At 44.0% G+C, this 10,871-nt stretch overlaps 6 protein-coding genes across 6 annotated transcripts; 3 read left to right on the top strand and 3 right to left on the bottom strand.

The window, feature by feature from the left end:
* Positions 1 to 13: 13 nt before the first annotated feature.
* C7M61_000561 (uncharacterized protein) lies at positions 14 to 1,942 on the bottom strand (the record flags this gene model as incomplete). Its single annotated transcript, XM_024855997.1, has 1 exon — positions 14 to 1,942. One exon carries the CDS (start codon positions 1,940 to 1,942, stop codon positions 14 to 16), a length of 1,929 nt encoding a protein of 642 aa, XP_024715596.1.
* A 503-nt stretch (positions 1,943 to 2,445) lies between these two features.
* Positions 2,446 to 5,349, top strand: SEC5 (exocyst subunit; the record flags this gene model as incomplete). The annotated part of the gene is made up of 1 exon (XM_024855996.1): positions 2,446 to 5,349. The coding sequence occupies one exon, from the start codon at positions 2,446 to 2,448 to the stop codon at positions 5,347 to 5,349; it is 2,904 nt and encodes a 967-aa protein (XP_024715595.1).
* A 228-nt stretch (positions 5,350 to 5,577) lies between these two features.
* On the bottom strand, positions 5,578 to 6,774 carry C7M61_000559 (FTR1 family protein; the record flags this gene model as incomplete). Its single annotated transcript, XM_024855995.1, has 1 exon — positions 5,578 to 6,774. The coding sequence occupies one exon, from the start codon at positions 6,772 to 6,774 to the stop codon at positions 5,578 to 5,580; it is 1,197 nt and encodes a 398-aa protein (XP_024715594.1).
* Positions 6,775 to 7,817: 1,043 nt separating this feature from the next.
* C7M61_000558 (uncharacterized protein) lies at positions 7,818 to 8,708 on the top strand (the record flags this gene model as incomplete). The annotated part of the gene is made up of 1 exon (XM_024855994.1): positions 7,818 to 8,708. One exon carries the CDS (start codon positions 7,818 to 7,820, stop codon positions 8,706 to 8,708), a length of 891 nt encoding a protein of 296 aa, XP_024715593.1.
* A 105-nt stretch (positions 8,709 to 8,813) lies between these two features.
* C7M61_000557 (uncharacterized protein) lies at positions 8,814 to 9,813 on the top strand (the record flags this gene model as incomplete). Its single annotated transcript, XM_024855993.1, has 2 exons — positions 8,814 to 9,308; positions 9,607 to 9,813. The coding sequence occupies 2 exons, from the start codon at positions 8,814 to 8,816 to the stop codon at positions 9,811 to 9,813; spliced, it is 702 nt and encodes a 233-aa protein (XP_024715592.1).
* Positions 9,814 to 9,896: 83 nt separating this feature from the next.
* Positions 9,897 to 10,592, bottom strand: C7M61_000556 (uncharacterized protein; the record flags this gene model as incomplete). The annotated part of the gene is made up of 1 exon (XM_024855992.1): positions 9,897 to 10,592. The coding sequence occupies one exon, from the start codon at positions 10,590 to 10,592 to the stop codon at positions 9,897 to 9,899; it is 696 nt and encodes a 231-aa protein (XP_024715591.1).
* Positions 10,593 to 10,871: the final 279 nt, after the last annotated feature.

Genomic DNA, 10,871 nt, shown 5'->3' with positions numbered 1-10,871 from the left:
GAAGCTTAGACGCCTAACGCCAAAGACTGTACTCCTGTTGCTGGGCGTCTTCATCATTAACACCGGTGGAAACTGCAGCAACAGCTGCGTTGGCTATCGATTCTGCCTGTTCAACATTGCGTGCTTTCTCACGTTTGACTAACTGTGGAGTGCGAACCAATCCACTACTATCAGTACCAGTCTCTTCGTAAAGGGCCAGTAGAATTTTCGTTAACACTGTGTGTAATGACAGGTTTTTATGATCCTTCACTTTGCACTTCATTTTTTCAAAAGCGACTTTGAGATCCGTCGTAGTCCAAAGAAGGTCTTTGCTTTTGGCATCCTTTATCCACTCATGATATAAATGTAGAATATATTCCCAGTCGATACTTTCAAGATGTGGGAAATTGGCCTCTAGCAATCTGCTCACTAGCCAAATCTTGGTATCATTGTCCATCAATTCAGTCCTGGTTATCGACTCGCGCCTGAGTAACTTATTCCACTTATATCTGCATTGGATTCTTGAACGCACACCGTTCATCTTTTCACTCACCAAAGTCCAATTAATAGACATAGGCTTATCTCCACTGTCATCGGTCATCATCTCTAAGACGATGCCTTTGAGTGTTCTTTCCTCTTCCTCGGACCATTTGTTCAGTGCTCTGTTCTCGCCACATTTGACGTAGTTTCTCCATCTATCACGGCAATCCTCAGGCATACGGTTCATCGCCTCTCCAATTTTCTTCCAGTTTGTCTCTGAACCCTGAGATAGCTTCTTGAGCAACTCATCCTCTTCAGGAGTCCATTTGGCTCGAATATCAAATATATGGTACTGGCGTCTGACATGCTTATAAATCGATGCTCGAGATCTGTAGGGTAGTACTTTTGTGACACACTCCCAGAAATTATCCTTTGTTCTTTCAGTGGACCACACTCGACGACAGATATCAGCACGAGATAGGTCGTTAAGCCTGCAATAACCATCAACAAATGAATCCATGACATTAATCTCTGTGGAAGAAAACGCACGAGGACCATTGACAGGTATGCTATTTTGTGATTGGTACCACAGTAGAGATTCATTGGCACACAGATCAACCAATGACTCCAAGGAGATATGATCATATTTATCGGGAGCTGTTGGCTGCTCGGACATTGTCTTTGCCTCGGAACTCTTGCGTAGAGGCCTCTTTTGTTTAATTGATGTTCGGGTCCTGCTTTTGGCAGATAATGCTGATGCAGCATGAGCCAACTGATTGATTGCGGCAGACTCGCCATCCGATCTATTCAGGTGTTGGTTGGATGACTGGTTACCCTGGTTTGATGGAAGTGAGAGTTGTTTGGCCAATTCCCCGGCTCCTAATATGGCAGCATGCACTAATTGGTCATGTTCGGATGGCTCTTCCTCTAGTTCAGGAAGATCGGGATCAATATCACTTCCGTTCACGAAACTTCTTCTTCTCTTGGTCTTCTTTGGAGACGGTCTTTCGAACTCAGCTGCAACGTTCTCCTCGAGAAAGCTATCCCATTGGTAATCACCTATGTGAGACATGATCTCTTCATGATTGAGACGACGCTTATTGTTTTCTCCGTTGCCATTCCCCGTATGGCTGGCCTCAATATTACCATGATGACCGTCGCCGCTATTGCGGTTGTGTTCATTTGTATCAGATCCCTCGAGGGTACCACCCACATACCTCATTACCGCAGCTTCAACGGCGTCGTTTAATTGCTGATTTGCTTTATCTTCAAGCGATTCAGTCTCGTTTCTATGTGTGTCAACGTTTTCATCAACGTGGGAGTTCTGATCATTATGATGCTTTTCATTATCATGGTTGTTATGTAGATCATGATGAGTAGGATCACTAATCACATCTTGGTGATCAATATCATCGTGTTTTGAATCTTTTGTTCCGAGGGAAAGAAGGGCTTGTGCACCTCCGATATCTTGCTGCTGCTCCATCTTATTTAGACACCAAAAAACGTCTGCCTGGATTCAAATTAAATGGCTGCAAAATCGGTATGTTATACACTTGATAAGAAGGGGTTACCCGAAAACTTTTTCTCACCAGCGGTTAAGCCCAGCTTCTCGCATTATGCAGTCCGGGGATACCGCCACTTCACTGTAACCGAAATAAATCAGTGAATACACTATTGTCACTGGAGAGTTGATATCGTGTACTCAAGAATTTGAATTGTCTCGATTCATCTATCTCCTTAGCTTCTGTCGAGCTATCTGGATCAAGTATCACGATGAATCATTGTCTATGTTATCGGCTTGACTGGAATTCGTAGATCAATTATGTCCTTCTATGTAATGCAAGTAAATGACAATTAAAGAGCCCTTTCAGTCAAGCAATTGAGTCTTGATGTTTAATGGTATCTGTTGTATGTGTGAGGCTCGCACGACACCAACAACTTATGGTGCTGCACAGCTGTTGATTTTGAGTCCTCAGTAACTACCGCATGTTGAATTACAATGACAACGACCAGACCATTCTGGCGTTCTACGGCTCCTCGGTTCTAGAACCTCGGTCACTTGCCGATTTCAAGAACCAGAAGGATTTACTTCCCCCAGACAACTTGGATCAATTGTCTCCAGAAGAGCTGTGCGTTGTGTTAGCCAACTTCTTGAAGGACGCGGACAATGTAAACGCTTCGGCATATCAATTTGGAGGAGAAGATATGAAGGATCCGTTGACTGGTCAGGACTTGGTGAATCTCTTGTTACGGAAGGGGGCGATCGGCTCAGAGAACGACCTGGCGTTGTATAAGTACGTGGTGTCCTCGCAAATGTTCAATTCCCAATCGTATTTGTCTGTTGTTCATAAAGACACCCCAATGGAGAACCTTGTTGCATCACTTGATATGCTTGACAGAAGCATAAGAAGCCAGACCTCGCAGTTGAAGTCGGTACTCAACGAGAACTATACCAGTTTTGTCGACTGCAAGCAGTATATCGATGATGTACTTGTCTCGTTCAAGGGTTCAAAAACAAGGGCGCAGAAGGAAAGCGAGAAATCCAGAGTCTTTAACCCCAATTCAAGATGGAACAAGAAACTTCAGGCTGGTGAAAACATTTCATCGCAGTTGGAGGAGTCAATTAACAACTTGAACTTGTCGTCCTCCCTCATGATACGTCCTATTATGGAGCACAATGCCAAAGAATCCAAAGTTACAAAGCTCATTGCTTTCATACAAAAGAATAAGTTCTTCTTTGATCTTCCTAAAAACCTTGTGGAATATCTCTCTGTCCACAACCACGACCAATTCATTGACGACTATAACACTTTCTTGAAAGAGAAGGAATACATTTATCATAGGAGAGAGAATGCGTTAAAGAAAGCTCAAAGCACAAATGACGAATCTGAGGTAAAGAAAGTCGAGCAAGAGTATACCCTATATTTCACTGTGCTTCATCGCGTTTTTGGTGAGATCGAAAAGATTGCTGAAGAGTTTCGCAAAAAGGCATTTCGTGATCTTCTATCGATGGACCATGAGGTGGCTGTCCGAGGAAAATCCAATAAGTCGGCTCTGGATATAAAGTTTATCGACCTAGTTGACAAGTTGCATCGCCTCAATAAAGATTCAGAGAAGACTAATCCAATCTTGGACTTTTTGAATGACCAACTCAAAAAGCTTCAAAATGACTTAAGCTATCAGGATGACAAGTTTGAAACGAAGTTTTCTATGATGCAAAAGAAGCTTTTGGACTACATCACAAGTTTGTCCAATCAAAGAGAGGGAGGTTCCAATGTCAGGCACATTGAAGAGAAATTTGACAGCGTCGAAGAGTTTTTCGGTACCTCATCTTCTGTGAAATCCAGTAATGTTGATGAACTGAAGGAAGCCGCAATCGCTGAGATTTTCGGTAGCCCTGATAACCTTGACTTATCCATCATCAATGAAACATGGCTTGTGTTGCTGAACTACATCAAGTACCTCGAGGAATTCTTCACAAATGTCGTACAGAAATTTGTCAAGAACTACGTTCACTACGCCGATCCAAATAATGGTTTCCACGTTGATACTGAGGGTGCATTAAGAACTGCGTTCTTTCAAATGTGCAACAATATGGTAGCTCATGTTGTCAGTATCTTCGAGTCTGAGGCTGATGTTGACCAAATGAAAGTGACTCCTGCCAGCTTCCCCAACTTCCTTCCGCATCATACCAACTCCCTTTCAACGATATTTCACTTAAGTGAGATCAACAGTCGAATTGGAAGGCTTCTTACTAAAGTTGCTACATATGTGGCACAAATCGGTAATACTTCTAAAAGCCTTGATACGAACAAGCAAATAAAACTGCTTAAAGAGTCTTGTGCACTTATCGAGCAAAGAATTCTAGAAGCCATTTGTGCCACTTGGGTCAATGACTGCTCACAATTTTATGATCTCGAAAATTGGGACAAATATAAAATTGACGGCAATTCAAAGGCCACGGTCTACACCAAGCTGATGCAGGTCATGCAATACTACGAGAGGTACGTCCTCCGTAGATTGTCAATTTTGGTTTTTGACAGGAGTCACATTGGTGATAGCGATATCAAGGTTGTTGCTGCCTATCCAAGTAAACGAACGTTGGTGAGTCTTGAAATTCAATTCATACGCAGCATCAATGTATTGATGGATTCTATCATGAAGAAGTTTACTTCAACTAAAGCAGAGTTTAATGCAGTGTACAACACTGCCAACCATGACATTGATAAAGACATCTATAAAATCATGACCATGAATAATTTCCAGATTCTTGGTGATGTGATGTTTCCATCTTTGATAAGAAGGTTCGATCAGCTTTTCCAGAAGGATTTGCACAAACAAAACTTGAAACTCTACGCAGATCTTGATAAAGTTAAGATTACTGTCTTGGATGAGATCAGTGAAAATGAGAAGGCCTGGATTGAGAACAAGGTTAAAGACCATTTTGAAAGTTTGGAGAAAAAAGCATTTCAAGAAAACTTTCATGTTGATCCTTTCGTGTATGAGTGTTTAATGCACTTTGTCAAGCTTGTCTACATTGTGAAGCCCATTACTGCGGAGCAAATTTTCAACAATATGGTTCACGAACTTCAAAATCATTTCTTGAAGCAGTTTACCATTTCCATCAGGGAAGTGAAACAGAAGCAACACATCATCGTTCGGATTTTGGGTAACCTCAGGCTAGATTTGGACTACTTCATAGATGTTTTTGAAGCCAGTGATAGTCTCAGACTTGATGATTACTCCCTTTCATTGGGGCGTGTTGCCGTGAACGAGATAAAAGAATGTGAGAACATTTTCACAGACCTCGACTACACGGACAATGATATTGAACAGGCACTTAACCAAGCTGTTCACCAAAGCCAGAAGGAGTTTGCTTGTTTTGTATGAATACTGCTACAATAGATATGTTTAAATGATATATTAACGACCCAACTAATTAAAGTGACCCCCCATCCTCCCGAAATGATAAAGTCTTTAAGGTAGCCGCTAACAGAATGCAGGGAAATTTCAGCATCAACAACTCAATACACTTTCTATATTGTGTGTGTGTGTGTGTGTGTGTGTTAAGAAAGTGTAATGAGTATCTTATGATATCTGATAAAACCCTCATTTAAATTATTGACTGGAAGTCTCCACAGTTTTTTCCTCGACCTTGTGAACAGAGTCGTCCTTACCAGTCTTGGATACGTCAGAAGATGATTCTCTGTCGACTTCTCTAACACCGAAATCATGTCTCTTGACTTTCTCGAATAATTCTTCTTGCTCTTTCTTCGACAACTCGTTCTTCTTCTTGCCCTTAATGTGGTACATTGGGTTGAGCTCTCTGAGGGTGAGGTTCTTACAGAATGGAAGGTGCCCACGCTTTTCCTCAAACATCATCAAACCCAAAACAACAATCATGAAGATCCAGTAAACGTTGTAAGAAATCACAGAACCGTAAGTGGCAGAGTTTTGCCAACCCAATAAAGCGTTGAAAACATCCCAACCGTTGTCAAGCTCAGGGTTGCAGCAGTTAACATGCCAGACGGATTTCGAAATGTCGTAAGAGCCTGGGCCTGAACCACTCTCAGAAGCGTCACCACCAGTCTTTTGATTGTAAATCTGAGTCTCAAAGTACCACACACCTCTGGAGAATAAACCAGCGGAGATCAAATACAAGATACATGTGGAAAGAATCAAACAGACCTGCAAAGATGCAGTGGATCCGAAGTAGTAAAGCAAAACACCAACAGTGACACCAGCGATCAATCCACAAATGACAGGAAGTGGGAAGGCAGCAGCACCAGTGTGGTCAGACAAGCCGACACCACCAACAAACACAACAGCCTCCAAACCTTCTCTTAAACAAGTGATGAAGGGCAAGACAAACATACAGTATTTGGTGGTCAAGCGACCAAGCCTGAATCTATCCTTCGACACTGCTGGCTCCTTCACCAAAGCCTGGGCAATCTTTGTTCTCCACTTCTCCTTCATCTTGTTAATTCTCAACATGGCAATACCCATGATGGTAATCAAGATAGTAGCGATCATACAAAAGGTGCCCTCCCAAATTTCTTCGGATTTGCCCCAAATGTCATGGCCAAGAGTATAGAAAACAGCAATGAAAGCACATCCAATGCACAAACATATAAAAACACCTAGAATGGAGCCAACCCAAACTTGAAGTCTGAGTTTCTTGTAGATAGCTTGATCCTGGTCAGGTCCTCCTAAGCCCTGCTTGAGGAAGGCCAAAAGGACCGAAACCACAAGCACAGCTTCCAAGGACTCTCGAAAGACCACAAAGAAGACTTGAACGTTGAAGACGTTTGTCATTTCTGGAGGGGGTGAAGAGCAAAACTAGAGATTTGGGCGGACATTTATACTACGAGAAATCGCCGGATCGAGATTTGTGGTGACGCTGGAAAAGTACAAAACTCAGGGCCGTAAGCAGTTTTACGTCGAGTGAGGCGGGCTTGCATGGGCGTGGGACCATTCACTGACGCACAAAATGTGAGGTGAAGTTTATGCACTAGAGTGAAGTGGGAGCCAATACAGGCACTGCGGCACTAAGAGACATGTGCAAGCGGCAGGAAAATTACACGAACCCCTCTTAGTGAAACTTGGTCGCTGATGGAAAAAATGTTCTTCTAACTATTGAGCTCTCTCTCATTTCCCGTCGTTTTTCGTGAACTTCAAGGCTTGGTACGCAAGTCTAATGCCAGAAATGTGTCAAGGACGTAAAAAAGTGTCAAGGGTGGTCTTGGCGAGCTTTCACCTGCACCCAGAAAGATGCCTCAACCCACGGACAGGACAAGGCGGACTGCGGCCGGAAGTTTACAATCCTTGATTGTATATCAAGTTTGGGCAAGTCGAGCGTATGCTTGCATTCGCTGATGGTCCGTTTTTTTCTAGAAGCTGCGGCCCATTTCAGCCAATGGCATATGTTAAGCAAGCGAGATAAGGGAACATGAAATTCATCTCACCGAGATAAGCGGGCGACAATGCGCATTATCTGATTTCATCTCTTTTTCAAGTGCGCATTCTGCCTCACGACGCTAAACTGGTGCATAACCGCCGGTTACAGAGTACGAGGTTTGTGGTGTTTCAGGGCAGTGAGGTGCATTTTTCATGCGGTGTTCTTTCAAGCGGACCAGCAGGGACATGCGAAGGGCCGCCCAGTCGAATGTAGCCAATCCCAGACAGGAAGGCCCAGCAACGTGCAATTTCCCTCTGACTTTCGAGGGTCATGGTGTCGCTGAAATAGTAAAGTCCACCGTAGTTGTTAAACAGGCATTTCGAAATGGCTCTCATAAATCTTGAACACACTTGTAACTTGTTTTGTTTCTTTCTCAAACCAACCCTTTTCCCACCATCAGATGTCCAATCAAGAGGGTGCCAATCTAAACGAGCTAGAGGCACTAACTGCCGGAACCGAGCAGTTCATGTTCCCGGATAGTGGAGGTCCCTCGGGTAATGAAAACGGTTTTCCGGAATCACAAAATGGTCCTCGTGTTGAACCACTATCAAGGCAGCCTAAGCCCCCAGCGCAATATGCCATGCAACCATTAGCCAACCGAACATCACCTCCGGGTACGGTTATTGCAGACGCTGCTAATAACATGTATGTGATTGATCAAAACGGATATGCGGTCCCCATGAGGCCTGTGCAGCTCCGTAAGCCTCAAACTCCTACCGAGCATATCCCAAAGGAGATACCCCTGCCCCCTGGGGCTCGTAAGAAAAGGGGCTTTTACAAAGCACCGTCTAGGCTGGGTGATATCCCTAAGGCAAGCAACCTCATGCAATACCACTCGGAGGTGATGCAGGCTGTTCGGTACGACCGGTTCTACCAGGGTTGTACTACCAACCGATACGGCTCACTGGAGGCCTTGAGTATTCAGAATTCTAGCTCCAATACCAGCAGAGGCTCTAACGCATCCACAAAGCTGAATACTCTGGTGGACCGAAGATCTAGGGAATGGCTGCAAAATGATCGAACCAGGCGAGACTTGCGAAATGGGAAGCCCCCTGAGCAACTCGCAATAGCTCAGCCTCCTATCCTGACGGATGCAACTTCGGATCCGTCAAATTCTTCGGGCCGTTCTTCTCTGTCCGTCACTTCATATTCCACCTCGTCTAGAGAGGAACCAGGCGGTGACAAGGATGTAGCGAAGCCTACCAACAATCCTGAGGAGAGTTCGAAAAATGCAGACAAGAACTCAAAGAAGAAAAAATCGAAACGACCATCAAAGATCTCTGCTAAATAAATCACCCAGAAACGAATTTATCTATAACTGTTCTTCTTTGTCGCTGCGATGATAACTCGCACAGAAAAAAGTGAGATATAGAGTAGAGCTCAATCATTCTCAGGCATGCCCACTGGTGAGGAACGCTTGGCAGAAATCTCGAAGGAGGAAGAGGATGTCTTTGTTTCGGAGTCTCGAGAGCTTTACGTGGAGCTCACAAGCATTTTGAAGGTGCAACCCAAGATGGAGTCCAGTGTGTTTCCCATCTCAAGGAACTCTCCTGTGGAAAAGCATATCCAAGGTGCAATTGCCAGCTTAAATACGAACAAGCTTGCCTTGTTGACAGCAAGGGGTAATCAAGTGAAGAAGCTTGTTGCCATTGTGGAACAAATCAAACAGAATGGCCCTAAAGATATAAAGCAGCTCAACAGGCTCACCCTCCTGCCGTCCCTTATAAATCCCAGTTACAGTTCCAAGCACAGCATAGCGAACATACAAGCGTTCTTTGGTGATGAAGTGGAAATGGAAGACCAGGAAAAGTCCGCCAGGAAGGAAATCCAAGGCCACAAGGTCTACGATCTACCGTGTTTGAACATACTACTTGTGAGAAAGGCCATCGAGGTCCAAACATCAAAAGTTCCTGAATGGACAATTCAATAGAGAGGTTGGAAAGATATGAGAGTGACATAATTATGGCATCATGGACTTCATCAAATGCCATGCTGCCTGGCGAGATCTGACGAGGTGATGTTCAGTGAGACCTGCACGGATGTCAGTGCCAGCCAATCGTCTGCGGGCATTTCGCACCATAGTCAAAAAATCGTAAGTTTCATCAACGCTCAATCTCACTACATCAAACTCGTTCATTTCAGCAAACATGGCTTTGGATTTAGAAAATTTCAAGTTCGACACCCCTCAGTTCGACCCAAGATTCCCATTCACCAACCAGACGAAGCACTGTGCCCAGAACTACGTCGACTACCACAAGTGTGTGAACGTCAAAGGTGAGGAATTCGAGCCATGCCAGATCTTCTTCAAGACTTTCACCTCCTTGTGCCCAGTCGACTGGGTCGGTAAGTGGGATGACCAGAGAGAGGCTGGCAAGTTCCCAATCAAACTTGATTAAAGCATAAGTTACGCATACATACTACATAAACGGTGATGATAATTGTCTGTAAGTCCTATTGACATTTTAAATATAGTTTGAGCTCACCAGAACTCTTCCTCCACCCAATTTTCATTGCGGAATTCGTTGCTACTGGCTCGAAGATTCTCCTCAGAGAACATGCTAGCGTAAGGGTCTTTGTTGAATTCCTTCTGTTGCTCATACAGCTTAGCTGTCTCCTTCTCTTTCTGTTCCTGTTGCCTTTGTAGTTCCTTCTTGTCTCTGGCCCATTGCTTGAGGACCTCATCTTGCTGTTTAGCAAATTCCTCCGTGCTCATCTCTGTCTTCGTCTTATTGAGTTTGTTGATGATGGCATTCTCCTTCTTTGAAATATGAACTCGCTTCACTTTTTGGGGATTGACGAAAGTCACAGTACCAATGTCCATGGACCCGTCTGACCTTAGATTGTCCACCGGCGTGTATATCACAGATATGTTGTTGAGCTTATTGGCCTTGATCGAGTTGGCTTTCGTGAGCTGGCCGATCTGACTAAGGAGATCTTCATTGAGCTTGAGGTCTTCGAACTTTTGACTTTGTTCGTCAGCACTAAGCTGGATATATAAATGAGCAGAACTATGCTTATCGACGTGGAACCAGAGGTTCTTGGGGTGCGATTTCTTCAAAAGGGTATCATTCTCCACTTTGTCTCTCCCCATGTAAATGGTGTACTCTGAAGCCTCGTCTGAGATAGCAAAGTCGTCAAAATCGGACTTGACGGCTGCTTTGAAGAAGTAAACCATGGTGGTGTAGTGAGATGTCTCAAGAGCGTCTGCAGTGCGATCAAGTAGGTCTCATCGCGTGGTTGCAAAATGAAGATGTCGTGAGCACAGTGCTAAGCCAAAAAGACATTTACGCAAAAAGTTTCAATTTATTACATCGTCGTTTTCCTGTCAATCTATAAGTCCAAGATATCTGTTGGAATTGTCTACGCACACTCAAAATCGTACAGCAACGGAACCCTGCCGTTCTCGTCAAAGCAACTGCTCCACTTGTATGCGGAATACGTCGCTAATCTCCTT

The sequence above is a fragment of the Candidozyma pseudohaemuli genome (genome assembly GCF_003013735.1).
Source record: "Candidozyma pseudohaemuli strain B12108 chromosome Unknown scaffold00001, whole genome shotgun sequence".
In the NCBI taxonomy this organism is placed as follows: domain Eukaryota; kingdom Fungi; phylum Ascomycota; class Pichiomycetes; order Serinales; family Metschnikowiaceae; genus Candidozyma; species Candidozyma pseudohaemuli.
The sequence above is the reverse complement of the archived record's forward strand: the minus strand, read 5'-3'. Positions and strand labels throughout refer to the sequence as shown.